Below are 15,692 nucleotides of genomic sequence, written 5' to 3'. Positions count from 1 at the left end.
GTGAATTTTATGGCAAATGATACCTCAATAAGGCTGTTTTAAAATGCATTGGTTGGTATATTGGCAAAATGAGTACAAGCATAAAAAATAATTTTTAAAACACTTAAAATATTTAGTTATAATTACCATTTCAGGACCACACACAGTGCCATCTTCTACAAATGTTTGATCTCTGTCTTCAGGGTTTTCAATTGTGGACAGTGTATTTCTAGGTGTCCTCTCTGTGGTTAGAAATGTTGATGTACACAGGTCATCTCGTACATGTGTATAAATCACAGATAAATTTCGGCGTCTTACTAAAGCTTTGTGAGGCCAGGTACAAACTAATTTTCCACATAACACATGGCTAGAAGCATAATGAAGAAGAAAAGTTTCTTATTATTTACAGAAATAATGTAGATTGCTGATATAGCGAAATTTTTAAAGTATTTTACTAACTTAAATCCACATTTCAAAAATTTTCTCTAAGTAAATTTTTTTGAGCACACTGACTCATGTATGATGTGGCTCTTTTTGTTTTGTGCAGAAATGTAGCAAGGGAAAAATTAATCATTTTTGCAATCTGACAGCCATGATCTGTTCTATATTAGCTTCTGAAATTTGAGCAAATGATCATTGGTCTTTGATTTTTTTTCATTAGTACAATGGGATAAATAATTCTAACTACAAATATTTGATGTATATAAACATATATTTATAATATATAGCATAAATATATAATGAATATAAAGGAACTAACACAATGCCTACCTCAGCCCATCAATAAACACAGGTGATTTTTATGGTCATTATTCTAACATTATAGACACTGAAAACATGTTGTTTGTAGGAAATAGGTAATACTGTTCAGCTCAGATCATGAAACAAGAGAAAACTTGTTATAAAATGGCATCTTAGCTTGTACATAATATGTTCCAGAATCTTAGCAATATACAACCTACATTCCAAACAAAATTATAATTTTCTAAATACATACGGGTAATGACAAAAATTTCGGCCACAGTTTCCAAATTTATCTCCTCTTGAATTTATTTCCTCAAAACAAGCAAATGAAGCACCTCTAGATGCTAAAAGAAAAAAAGAAACTTAAGTAAGTAAATTACAACACACAATTCCAATTATCATGATAGAAATAACAGACCCAGTCTGGAAATTATAATGTTATCCCTAGGAAGGTTTATAACTACCTCGCATTAAAAAGTTGCTGGGGATAGATCAAGATTAATTACTCAAATGGCTATATACTATTAGAAAAATAAGCAGTCATTGCCTCTCTATTCCTCTAAACTGTTTATGCTCTGCCTTAGTTATCTACCAAATGTGAAAATAAAGTTTGCTCTTACTACAAAAAAAAGAGGAAAGAGATGGGATTTATAATGCAATATTGATAAGAAGCCCAAAGAGCATTTCATTTAACTCTTCCTATTCCACACTAGAGTCCTCAGCTGTGTTCCCTAGTAACCTAACAATCACTAAACCAGAACTATTGAATTTTAAAATTAGGAAGGATGTGAATGTTCATCTACTTTGGCCATTTAAAATAGTTCTATCTAATTTTAAGATCATGAAAAATTAGAAGATATTTAAAGCTGCCCCATCACTTTGACTTGATGATTTAGAGGTAGGCAGTGTTGCTCATTTTAATCACATGTAATAAGAACTGAGATCTTTTGTTGTCGCTACGTTTAATTGACAAGGGAATTCTCCTTAGCAATTACACAGATTTTTATAGTTGGAGAACATGATCTATAAACTTCACTCTATCTCCTGAAATTTTGTCATTTGCAACAATATGGATGGACCTGGATGGTTAAGCTTAGTGAAAGTCATATAGAGAAAGAAAAATACTGTATGTTTTCACTTACATGTGAAATCAAAAAAATAAATAAATAAAACAAGCAAATGACTGTAACAAAAAAGAAGCAGAATCACAGATACAAACTAGTTACCAGTTGAGAGAGGATTTTAGGAGTGGCAAATTATAGGAAGGGGATTAACAGTTACAAACTACAAGGTATAAAAATAAATAAAATATATGAATATAACATATACCACAGGAAATGTAGCCTATATTTTATAATAACTTTATATGGAGTATAATTTATAAAAATATAAAATCAGGAATTCCCTGACAGTCCAGGGGCTAGGTCTCTGCACTTTCACTGCACAGGGCATGGGTTTGATCACTGCTTGGGAACTAAGATAACACGTGCCACATGGTGCAGCCAAAAATAAATGAATGAGTGAATAAATAAATAAATAAAATCACTATATTGTATACCTGAAACTAACATAATATTGGAAATAAACTATACTTCCATAAAATAAAATAAATTACTGAATTAGAGGAGACAAAAAGTAGAATGAAAAGGAATGAAGAACACCTACCTGACCTATGGGGTACCGTCAAAGAAATGACAAACACATCATTGCAGTCCCAGAAGGAGAAGAGAGTGAGGAAGGGATAGAATGCTTCTTTAAAGAAATAATGGATGATAATGTCCCACGCCTGGGAGGGATTTGGATATCCAAGTTTATAAAGCTAATAGATCACCTCAAAATTCAACTCAAAGTAATCTTTTGCAATGCACATAATCATAAGACTGTCTAAACCAAAGACAATGAGATAATTATAAAAGCAGCAACAGAAAAAAATTTTCTCATACAAGGAAACTCCCATAAGGATATCTAAATTTCTCAGTAGAGACTTTGTAGGCCAGGAGAGAATGGGATGATCTATTAAAACTGCTAAGAGAAAGAAACTGTCAAACAAGAATGTTTTAACCAGAAAAGCTGTTAATCAGAATTGAAGGGGAAATAAAGACTTTCCCTAAGAAACAAAAATGGAGGGAATTCACCACCACTAAACCTGTCTTACAGGAAATGTTGAAAAGAGTTCTACAAGCTGAAGTAAAGGGATGCTAATTAGTAACATTAAAACAAATGAAAATGTGAAACATACTGGTAAAAACAAGCATATAGTCAGATTCAGCATGCTCTAATACTGTAATATGGTGATGTGTCAACTCCTTGATTCTAATATAAAAGTTGGAGGAAGAAAGTATTAAAAATAGCTATAGCTTCAACAACTTTTATTGGGTACACAATATGAAAAGATGTAGTTCTCAGTACAAGAAAAATTGTTTGTAACTATACATGGCGACAGATGTTAACAACACTTATTATGATCATTTTGCAATATTTAAAAGTATTGAATCACTATGTTGCACAACTGATATTAATATAATATCATATTTCAATTATACCTCAATTTTAAAAAAATGTAAGTGGTGACATCGAAAACATGAAAGGGGATAAAAGGATAGAGTTTTTAATGTGATCAAAGATAAATTATCATATGTTTTATGTGAGCCTCATGGTAACCACAAAGCAAACACTTAAAGTAGATACAGAAAAGATAAACAGAAGGGAATCAAAGTATACCACTATAGAAAATCATTAATTTACAAAAGAAGGTAAAAAGAAAAGAATAAAAGAAAAATAGAGTTACAAAACACAAAACACCCAGAAAACAACAAATAAGATGGCATTAGTTGACTTAAGTAACAGTAATTCTTTAAACATTAATGAACTGAATTCTCCAGTCAAAAGACATACGGTGGCTGGATAGAAAAAAAAAAAGACCCTATTATGCGGCCTACAAGAGACTCAGTAGAGTATTAAGGACACACAGAATGTCAAAAGTAAGACATGGTAAAATATATTCCATGCAAGTGGAAGCCAAAAGAGAGCAAAGGTAGCTATATTTACATCAGACAAAATAGACTTAGGCAAAAATAGAAACAAGAGACCAAGATGGTCATTATGTAATGATAAAGAGGTCAATTCATCAAGAAGATATAACAATCATAAATATATATGCACTCAACAATGGAGCACCTAACTATATTAAACAAATACTAACAGATATGAAGGGAGAAATAGACAAAAATACAATAATAGTAGGGGAACTCAACACACCACTTTCAACAATGGATAGTTCATTCAGACAGAAAATCAACAAATAAACGTTGGACATGAACCATACATTAAACCAAAGGGATCTGACAAACATATTCAGAAGATTCCATCCAACAGCAGCAGAATTCACATTCTTCTCAAGCACACATGGTACATTCTCCAGTATAGAGCAGTGTTAGGTCACAAAACAAGGCTTAGCAAATTTAAGAAGACTGACATCATAGTAATTATATTTTCTGACCACAAAGGTATAAAACTAGAAATCAATAAGAGAAGTAAAGCTGGAAAATTAACAAATATGTGGATATTAAACAATATGTTCCTGCACAACCAGTGTGTCAAAGAAGAAATCAAACAAGAAATCAAGAAATATCTTAAAACAAACAAAAATATAACATATGAAAATCTCTGGGATGCTACAAAAGCAGTTCTAAGAAGAAAGCTTACAACAACAAATGGTACATTAAGGAAAAATAAGGATCTCAAATAAAGAACCTCACTTTACTTAACAAGGAAGTAGAAAAATAACAAACTAAGGCAAATGTTAGCAGAAGGAAGGAAATAACAAACATCAGAGCAGAAATAAATGAAATAGAGACCAGAAAATAATAGAAAGAAATGAAGAGCTAGTTTTTTGAAAAGAAAGATTTGACAAAACTTTAGCTAGACTAAATCAGAAAAAAGAGAGGGCTCAAATAAATGAGAATTTAAAGAGAAAATATTACAACTGGTACCACAGAGTACAAAGGATCTTGAGAGACTACTATCAACAATTATAAACCAACAAACTGGACAATCTAGAAAAAATGGATAAAATCTTCAAATACAAACTACCAAGACTGAAACATGAAGAAATAGAAAATCTGAACAGACTAATTACAAATAAGGAGGTTCAAAAAACTTCCAACACAGAAAAGCCCAGGGCCAGGTGGTTTCACAGGTGAATATCAAACATTTAAAGAAGAATGAATGTCCATCCTTCTCAAACTCTTCCAAAAGATTGAAGAGAAGGAAACACCTGCAAACTCAATTTATGGGGCCAGCATTATCCTGCTACGAAAACCAAAGTGTAAGGATACTACAGACCAATAACACAATAACCCCAATAAATACAGAAAATTACAGACCAGTAACCCAAATAACCCCAATAAATACAGATGCTAAATTTCTCAGAAATATTAGCAAACCAAATTCAATATCACATTAAAATAATAATTCACCATGATCAAGTGGGATTTATCTCTGGGATGCAAGGTTGGTTCAACGAATGGAAATCAATAAATGTGATATGTCACATGAATAGAACGAAAGATAAAATTATATGATCATCTCAATAAATGCATAAAAGACATTTGACATAATACAACATCCTCTCATGGTAAAAACTCTCAACAAATTGGAACTGGAAGGAACATACTGCAACACAACAAAGGCCATATATGACAAACTCACAGCCAACGTCATACTCAGTGGTGAAAGGTTGAAAACTTTTCTTCCATGATCAGGAAAAAGACAACAGGGCCCATTCTCACCAGTCCTACTCAACATAGCACTGGAAGTCATAGCTAGAGCAATTCGGAAAGACAAAAATTGAAAAGCATCCAAATCAGAAAGGAAGAAATAAAATTGCCCTTGTTTGCAGATGATATGATCTTATATACAGAAAATCTTAAGACTCTACAAAAAAATTCTTAGAATAAACAAATTTGTTTAAGTTACAGGATACAAAACATATATGAGACAGTTGCATTTCTGCCCACTAATAACTAAACATTTGAAAAAGAAAAAGAAACAAAGAAACCAATCCAATTTACAAAAGGATTTGAAAGAATAAAATACTTAGGAATAAATTTAACCAAGGAGGTGAAATATCTGTCCACTGAAAACAAGGTTTTGATGAAAGAAATTGAAGAAGACACAAACAAATGGGAATATATCCCATTATCATGTATTGGAAGAATTAATATTATTTAAATGTCTGTATTACACAAAGCTGTCTATAGATTCAATGCAATCCCTATCAAAATTCCAATGGCATTTTTCAACAGAAATAGAAAAAACAATCCTATCATTTTTGTGGAGCCATAAAAGACCCCATATAGCCAAAGCAATCCTGAGAAAGAAAAATAAGGATCCAGGGGCTTCACACTTCTTGATTTCAAATTACACTAAAAGTTTTAGTAATCAAAACAATATGGTATTGCCACAAAAATAGACACATAGAACAATGGAACATAGTTGAGAGCCCATAAATAATCCCCTACACACAGTCCACTAATATTTGACAAGGGAGCCAAGAAACTCAATAGGGAAAGGAGAGTCTACTCAATTAATGCTGTTGGGAAAACTGCATAACCACATGCAGAAGAATGCAATTGGACCTCTATCTTACACTGCTCAGAAAAATGAACTTGAAATGGACTAAAGACTCAAACATAAGACATGAAACAGTAAAACTTCTAGGAGGAAACAGGGAAAGAGCTCCTTGACATTTATCTTGGCAGCAGCAATTTACTGAATGTGACACCAAAAGCAGAAGCAACAAAAGCAAAAATAAGTGAGACTACGTCAAACTAAAAAGCTACTGCATAGCAAAAGAAACAAGTAATAAAATAAAAAGAAACCTACAGAAGGGGAGAATATTTGAAAATCATATATGTGATAAGGCATTCATATCCAAAGCACATAGAGAACTCTTACAACTCCATAACAACAACAAAGATTCGAAAATGCACAAAGGCTCTGAATAGATATTTTCCATAGAAGACATGCAAGTGACCAATAAGTACATGAAAAGGTGCTCAACCTTATGAATTACCAGGAAAATCAAAATCAAAATCACAGTGAGACATCACGTCACACCTTTTACTTTTGCTATTATCAAAAAGATAACAAGTGTTGACAAGGATGTTGAGAAAAGGGAAAACTTGTATACTGTTAGGGGGAATGTGAATTGGTGAAGCCACTATGAGATTCCTCAAAATCTTAAAAATAGAACTACCACATGATGCAGCAAACCCACTTCTGGGTACACATCAAAAGAAATTGAAATAAGGATCTCAAAGAGATATCTGCACTTCCATGTTCATTGCAGCTTTATTCACAATATCCAAAATATATAAACAATTTAAGTCTTCAGCAATGGATGACTGTAAATAAAATATATATGTATAACGGATACCAAAAAACTCCTAGAGGAAAACAGGGGGAGAACACTATTTGATATAAATCGCAGGAATATTTTTTTTTGATTCATCTCCTAAAACAAAGGAGATAAAAGCAAACATAAACAAATGGGACCTAATTAAACTTAAAAGATTTTGCACAGCAAAGGAAACCATAAACAGACTGAAAACACAACCTACAGACTGGGAGAAAACATTTTCAAATGATATGACAGATAAGGGGTTAATATCCTACATATATAAAAAGCTCAGACAACTCAACATTAAAACAAACAAACAAACAACCCGATTAAAAAATGGGCAGAAGAACTGAATAGAAATTTTCCCAAAAAAGAAATGCAGATGGCCATCAAGTGCACGAAAAGATGGTCAACATCGCTAATCATGAGGGAAATGCAAATCAAAACTACAGTATCACCTCACACTGGTCAGAATGGCTATCATCAAAAAGAAAATGAATAACAACTGTTGGGGAGGATGTGAAGAAAAGGGAACCATCGTACACTATTGGTGGGAAAGTACACTGGGGTAGCCACCACGGGAAACAGTATGGAAGTCCTAAAAAACTAAAAGTAGAACTACCATATGACCCAGCATTTCCACTCCTGGATATATATCCAAAAAAAACCCCACAAAAACATTAATTCAAAAAGACACATGCCTCCCAATGTTCACAGAAGCACTATTTACAATTGTCGAAGCAACCAAAGTGTCCATCAACAGATGAATGGATAAAGAAGACGTGGTGTACGAGTACACACACACACACACACACACACACACACACACACACACACAATGGAATACTACTCACACATAAAAATGAATGAAGTTTTGCCATTTGCAACAACTTGGATGCACTTGGAGGTCACTGTTAACTGAAATAAGTCAGAGAAAGACAAATACTGTATGATATCACTTATATGTGGAATCTAAAAAATATATCAAAGTAGTGAATATAACAGAAAAGCAGACTCACAGACACAGAAAACAAACTAGTGGTTACCAGGGGGACAGGCAAGGGGACAGGGTCAATATAGGGGTAGGAGGTTAAGAGGTATAAATTAGGTATAAAATAAGCTACAAGGATATATTGTACAACGTGGGGAATATAGCCAATATTTTATGGTAACTATAAAAGTAGTATAAACTTAAAAAGTGTGAATTGCTATATTGTACACCTGTAACATCTATTATTACCGTATATCAACTATACTTCAATTAAAAAATTAAGGAGAGGGGCTTCCCTGGTGGCGCAGTGGTTGAGAGTCCGCCTGCCGATGCAGGGGACACGGGTTCGTGCCCCGGGCCGGGAGGATCCCACATGCCGCGGAGCAGCTGCGCCCATGAGCCGTGGCGGCTGAGCCTGCGCATCCGGAGCCTGTGCTCCGCAGCGGGAGAGGCCACAACAGTGAGAGGCCCGCGTACCGGGAAAAAAAAAAAAAAAAAAAAATTAAGGAGAGACAAAATCTCTCCAGACAAACAAAAGCTGAAGAAGTTGATGATCACTAGACTTGCCACATATGAAGTGCGGAAGTGAGTGACATCAGCACTGTGTTGGCAGAAGGGATCCTTCCTTTTTGTCCCCCCGCTTAAAAAAAATCCACATATATTTACTACCTATGAATTCTATTTTAGATGCTCATGAAAGCAGAGGATGGGAGGAAATAGTTCCCAAGCTTCAAGAAATTAAAGATTTAGATCTAACTATACAAAATATGATGATAAAATGGTAAAACACTAATTGCTAATGGGCTTCAGAGTAAGGAAATTATGCAATGAAGCTTTAAAAAATATGGAGCTGGATTATTTTAAAGAAATTTTAAAAGAGGTAGGTACTATATATCAAATAAATTGGGTTTTGTTTTCTACAAATTTTTATTGTGTTAAAATACACATAAAGTTTACCAATTATTTTTAAGTGTTCAGTTCAGTGGTTCATTGTACATTCACACTGTTGTGCAACCATCACTACCATCCATCTCCATAACTCTTTTTATCTTCTAAAATGGAAATTTTATACCTATTGAATAACAACTCTCCATTCTTCCCTTCCCCAAGCCCCAGCTACCACCATTCTACTTTCTGTATCTGTGATATTGATTACTAAGTACCTCATTTCAGTGGATGATACAGCATTTGTCTTTTTGTAACTGGCTTACTTCATTTAGCATAATGTCCTCAAGGTTCCTCCATGTTGTACTTTGTTGCAAAATTTCCATCCTTTTTAAGACTAAATAATATTCCATTGTGTATATACACCGCAGTTTGCTTTATCCATTCATCCATTGATGGACATTTGGGTTGCTTCCAAGTTTTAGCTATTGTGAATGCTGCTGCTATGAACATGAGTGCATAAATATCTCTTCCAGACACTGCCTTCAATTCTTTTGGGTATACCCAGAAGAGGAATTGCTGGGTCATATGGTAATTCTATTTTTAATAATCTGAGCAATCTCCATACACAGAATAGTGGTGATGCCATTTAACGTTCCCACCCACAGTGCACAACTGTTGCAATTTTTCCTCATCCTCATCATTTGTTGTGTTCTGTTTTTTTTGACAGCAGCCATCCTAATGGGCATGAGGTGGTATCTCATAGTTTTGATGTGCATTTCCCTAATGATTAGTGATGTTGAGCTTCTTTTCATGTGCTTATTGGCCATCTGCATGTCTTCTTTAGAGAAATATCTATTCACATCATTTGCCTGTTTTTGAATCGGGCTGTTTGTTTTCTGTTGCTGAGTTTTAGGAGTTTTCTATATATTCTGGATATTAATTTCTTATCAGATGTACGATTTGCAAATATTTTCTCTCAGTGGAAATACAGAACAGCCAGAAAGCAATTAATGAGATGGCATCTGGTAAGTCCTTATATTTGGGGTCAGATAATTCCTTCTTATAGGGGCTGTTTTGTGCATGGTAGGATATTTAGTAGCAACCCGGACTTCCACCCTCTAGAAGCCAGCATCAGTTCCACCCCAGCTGTGAAAACCACAAAGGCCTGCAGGCGTTGTGTCTGGAAGGAAAAGGTCATGGGTGCTGCTAAAAATGCTAAAGTACACAGGATCCCACACCCCCTCACAGAAAGAACTGCCAGGCCTAAGATACTCACAGTGCTGAGGTGGAGAAACCCTGACGTAACTCCGTTTTGCACTCACATTGCTTTATGTGTCAAAGCAGAAAGAGCAATGTTCTCCTGGCATCAGCAAGATAACTCCTTAGGAGATAACATTCCTTTCTCAATCCTGTAAGGGTTTACGATGAACCACTACTTGTCTTCTACACGCAGATCTGGACTATGTATACTGTCAGTATGTTACTTTCATGTATAACCCTTTGTCTTGAAAACATATATAACTGTGCCTTGACCTCTAATGGGCAGAACAGTTCTCAGAGCTTTTTGGAAGACTATCTCCTGGGTTATAATCCTCAGATTGGCTTGAATAAAATTCTCTATTTCTTTCTTAGGTTGACTATTACTTAATTATTTTGTCAATATAATCTTCCAAGAAGATGCATTGCCACTTGAGGTCTCTCCCTTGTGCAAATAAGGATTCCTTATAAATTCAGAAGTTTTTTCTCAGAATCAAAAAAACTTTACTTCCTTTAACACTAATATACATTAGGCCTACAAATAGGATACACTTAATTTAAAATTACACTTACATTTTTGTTTTATAGCATTAAATAACAGAGCTTGGGATCATCAGGATTTAGGAACTAAGAAGAAAATAGTGGTCATTACCTCCTCCAATTAATTTTCTGCACTGTCTGGTAAACGACCGACATCGTCCTTTATAACAGAAGGAGTTGCCCGAATCACAACTCTGTCCATCACGTGCATAAGTGTCAGGCACACAGTGTGCATTAGTCCCATCACAGAATTCTCGAAAATCACATTCATCAACTGGTCGCCTACAAGGTGTATTAACTGGTTTTATCTGGAAGAGAAAAGAAACATAAGAAAAAACTCACATATAAATGATACCCAAGTTTTCTTTCTCTTTCAGGCTTGAAGTTTCCATCCATTTTTTCTAAGTTGTTAAGAGCAATGAGGACATTGTCTTCTTGTTAACTACTTAAGCATTGCACAGACAATTAGGTGATTGAATTTTCTGTGCTAAAGGAGTGGGTATTGCTTGTGAGAGATATGAGAAACTCAAAGATAAGCAGACTACCATAATTATAAAAAAGAAAGTAGAGCTAAATGATTATTATAAAAATTACTTTCAACCCACTAAGGATATGCTCACATGGGCAGACTCTGGTTTCTCCATATGCCATCCTTAAAGCAGAAATCAGCAACCATTTACAAAACAATAAATATGCCTCATAAACATTTCGAAAAAAGTTTGCAGGACACATAAGAGAAGGTTTGTTTCATGTACCACATTGAAAACAACTGTAAAAAGTAACTTGTCCAATTATATATCTCTGATCTCTTCAGTGTTCACTGTTAGCTCATAGCTTCCGGGGTTCCCTTTATGCATATCTGCTTTTGAAAACAAACATATAAATACCATGACTGCAAACCCTTTCCTCAACACAAGTCCCAATTCCTTAAGGCTATCATCACTATCGTACACAAACTAAGTCAAATTTGTTCTGGCTTCAAAGGTCCTAGAGACCCAGATTATATAACATTCACTGCCCCGCCTCTGAAAGAGGGTTTCTAGATAGTTTTCTCATTTACAACAAGTACCTGCTACCTGCAGCAAATCTGACACAAGTCCTCCAAGAGATGGGTGGGAAGACAAAACAATACTTGTGTTACCCAAGCTTATAGAGTTAGCATTCAAATCAAAACAAATAATCAAAATTGTTTTCAAAAGAAAATACATATGAGAAAGTATTAATATTTGTTCCTTCAGAATATACTTTCTTTTACAAATGTGTATAAATGGCAATCTTCCTTTTATTCTAATTTCTTTTACCATTAAAACTTTATTTTTTACAGCTGTTTAAGGATCACAGGGAAATATGAGGTGAAAGTACAGAGATTTCCCATATAACCCCTGCCCTACACATGCAAAGCAGGTATTACTAGAGTGGTACATTTGTTGCAACTGATGAACTTACACTGACACATCATAATCATTCAAAATTCATGGTTTATATTAAAGTTCACTCTTGGTGTTTTACATTCTACAGGTTTAGACAAATGTATAACGACATGTATCTATTGTTGTGGTATCATACAGAGTATTCGTACTACGCTAATAATCCTTCATGCTCTTCCTATTCATCTCCCCCTCAGTCCCTGGCAACCACTGATTTTTCACTGTCTACATAGTTCTGCCTTTTTCAGAATGTCATACAGTTGGAATCATACAGTATATAGCCTTATTAGAGTGCCTTCTTTCACGCAACTTCTCTTTCAATACTTAAATACCCAGATCCTTAAATGCCCTTTGAACCAAGCTTTATCACTGTACTTGCTCCTCCATTAAAGTGTGTTTATTTTCCTTTCCACGGCTCTCTAATTCCCAGACGACCCTAAAACATTAAACCTTCTGGCTCCTCGTTCCACATTATTTTCTCCTAAAATATTTTTATTTTGTTTTTCCTCGTAATTTTTAATTTATTTTTATTCTTGCCAAGACTATCAGTCTGCATTTGTAATGTATAATTCATATACAGGGCTGTGTCCCTTTACACAACTGAACCAGGGATGAGTGAGTTAATTTACTGCTTCTGACCATCATATCAGCCTTAACAGCATAGTAAAAAAATTACTGTGTATTTCAGAAAAATCATCGTCTGGGCTATGTCCCTTTCCATAATTGGGCCCAGGAACTAATTAGAATCATAAATACTATCCCAGTCTCAACAGCAGTTGTTCAGGTATCCTTGTGGACATGTGAATCTTGTTTGTGCAGCAGAAAAATATTTCCTTTTGGCACACGGATGACACTACATAACTACACTAGTTGTATTTGACAGGTTGGTTAATTTTTTTTTAACATCTTTATTGGAATATAATTGCTATACAATGTTGTGTTAGTTTCTGCTGTATAACAAAGGGAACCAACTATATATATACATATATCCCCATATCCCCACCCTCTTGCCTCTCCCTCCCACCCTCCCCATCCCACCCCTCCAGGTGGTCACAAAGCACGGAGCTGCTATCTCTGTGCGATGCAGCTGCTTTCCCACTAGCTACTTATTTTACATTTGGTAGTGTATATATGTCAATGCTACTCTCTCATTTCATCCCAGCTTACCCTGCCCCCTCCCAATGTCCTCAAGTCCACTCTCTACATGTGCGTCTTTATTCCTGTCCTGCCCCTAGATTCATCAGAAACTTTTTTATTTTTTTTAGATTCCATATATGTGTGTTAGCATACAGTATTTCTTTTTCTCTTTCTGACTTATTTCACTCTGTATGACAGACTCTAGGTCCATCCACCTCACTACAAATAACTCAATTTCATTTCTTTTTATGGCTGAGTAATATTCCATTGTATATATGTGCCACTTTTTTATCCATTCATCTGTTGATGGACACTTAGGTTGCTTCCATATCCTGGCTATTGTAAATAGTGCTGCAGTGAACATTGTGGTACATGACACTTTTTGAATTATGGTTTTCTCAGGGTATATGCCCAGTAGTGGGATTGCTGGGTCATATGGTAGTTCTACTTTTAGTTTTTAAGGACCCTCCATACTGTTCTCCATAGTGGCTGTATCAATTTACATTCTCACCCTCTCCAGCATTTATTGTTTGCAGATTTTTTGATGATAGCCATTCTGACTGGTGTGAGTTGATATCTCATTGCAGTTTTGATTTGCATTTCTCTAATGATTAGTGATGTTGAGCATCTTTTCATGTGTCTGTTGGCAATCTGTATATCTTCTTTGGAGAAATGTCTATTTAGGTCTTCTGCCCATTTTTGGATTGGGTTGTCTGTTTTTTTTGATATTGAGCTGCATGAATTGCTTGTATATTTTGGAGATTAATCCATTGTCAGTTGCTTCATTTGCGAATATTTTCTCCCATTCTGAGGGTTGTCTTTTCGTCTTGTTTATGGTTTCCTTTGCTGTGCAAAAGCTTTTAAGTTTCATTAGGTCCCATTTGTTTATTTTTATTTCCATTTCTCTAGGAGGTGGGTCAAAAGGACCTTGCTGTGATTTATGTCATAGAGTGTTCTACCTATGTTTTCCTCTAAGAGGTTAATGGTGTCTGGCCTTACATTTAGGTCTTTAATCCATTCTGAGTTTATTTTTGTGTATGGTGTTAGGGAGTGTTCTAATTTCATTCTTTTACATGTAGCTGTCCAGTTTTCCAGGCACCACTTATTGAAAAGGCTGTCTTTTCTCCATTTTATATTCTTGCCTCCTTTATCAAAGATAAGGTGACCCTATGTACATGGGTTTATGTTTGGGCTTTCTATCCTGTTCCATTGATCTATATTTCTGTTTTTGTGCCAGTACCACACTGTCTTGATCACTGTAGCTTTCTGGTATACTCTGAAGACCAAGAGCCTGATTCCTCCAGCTCCATTTTTCTTTCTCAAGATTGCTTTGGTTATTCGGGATCTTTTTTGTTTCCATCCAAATTGTGAAATTTTTTGTTCTAGTTCTGTGAAAAATGCCATTGGTAGTTTGATAGGGATTGCACTGAATCCATAGATTGCTTAGGGTAGTATAGTCATTTTCACAATATTGATTCTTCCAATCCAAGAACATGGTATATCTCTCCATCTGTTTATATCATCTTTAATTTCTTTCATCAGTGTCTTATAGTTTTCTTCATACAGCTCTTTTGTCTCCCTAGGTAGGTTTATTCCTAGGTATTTTATTCTCCTTTTTGCAATGGTACATGGAAGTGTTTCCTTAATTTCTCTTTCAGATTTTTCATCATTAGTGTATAGGAATGCAAGAGATTTCTGTGCATTAATTTTGTATCCTGCCATTCTAATAGTTTTTTTGATTAGCTCTAATAGTTTTCTGGGAGCATCTTTAGGATTCTCTATGTATAGTATCATGCCATCTGCAAACAGTGACAGTTTTACTTCTTTTACAATTTGGATTCCTTTTATTTTTTTCTTCTCTGATTGCCAAGGCTAGGACTTCTAAAACTACGTTGAATAAAAGTGGCGAAAGTGAACATCCTTTTCTTGTTCCTGATCGTAGATGAAATGCTTTCAGTTTTTCACTGTTGAAAATGATGTTGGTTCTGGGTTTGTCATATATAGCCTTTATTATGTTGAGGTAGGTTCCCTCTATGGCTTTCTGGAGAGTTTTTATCATAAATGGGTGTCGAATTTAGTCAAAAGCTTTTTTTGCATCTATTGAGATTATTAAAAACATGGTTTTTATCCTTCAATTTGTTAATATAGTATATCACATTGATTTACATATACTGAAGAATCCTTGCATTCCTGGGATAAACTCCACTTGATCATGGTGTATGATCCTTTTAATGTGCTGTTGGATTCTGTTTGTTAGTATTTTGTTGAGGATTTTTTGTGTGTGTGACATCTTTGTGTGGTTTTGGTATCAGGGTGATGGTGGCCT

The 15,692-nt window shown here is 34.8% G+C and overlaps 1 protein-coding gene across 1 annotated transcript in view; it reads right to left on the bottom strand.

Moving 5' to 3' along the window:
• Window positions 1-15,692, bottom strand: part of LOC309977715 (disintegrin and metalloproteinase domain-containing protein 5-like) — a 130,139-nt gene that overhangs the window by 38,632 nt on the left and 75,815 nt on the right. Inside the window, exons 14-16 of the mRNA XM_082864005.1 lie at window positions 10,915-11,110; window positions 977-1,067; window positions 127-346 (exon numbers count right to left, since the gene is read on the bottom strand). Coding sequence (XP_082720131.1) covers window positions 127-346; window positions 977-1,067; window positions 10,915-11,110 — 507 coding nt within the window. The remainder of the gene's footprint in view (window positions 1-126; window positions 347-976; window positions 1,068-10,914; window positions 11,111-15,692) is intronic.

This window comes from Leucopleurus acutus (assembly GCF_964270905.1).
Source record: "Leucopleurus acutus genome assembly, chromosome: 21".
In the NCBI taxonomy this organism is placed as follows: domain Eukaryota; kingdom Metazoa; phylum Chordata; class Mammalia; order Artiodactyla; family Delphinidae; genus Leucopleurus; species Leucopleurus acutus.
Note: the sequence above shows the minus strand (reverse complement) of the source record. Positions and strands in the feature narration are given on the sequence as shown.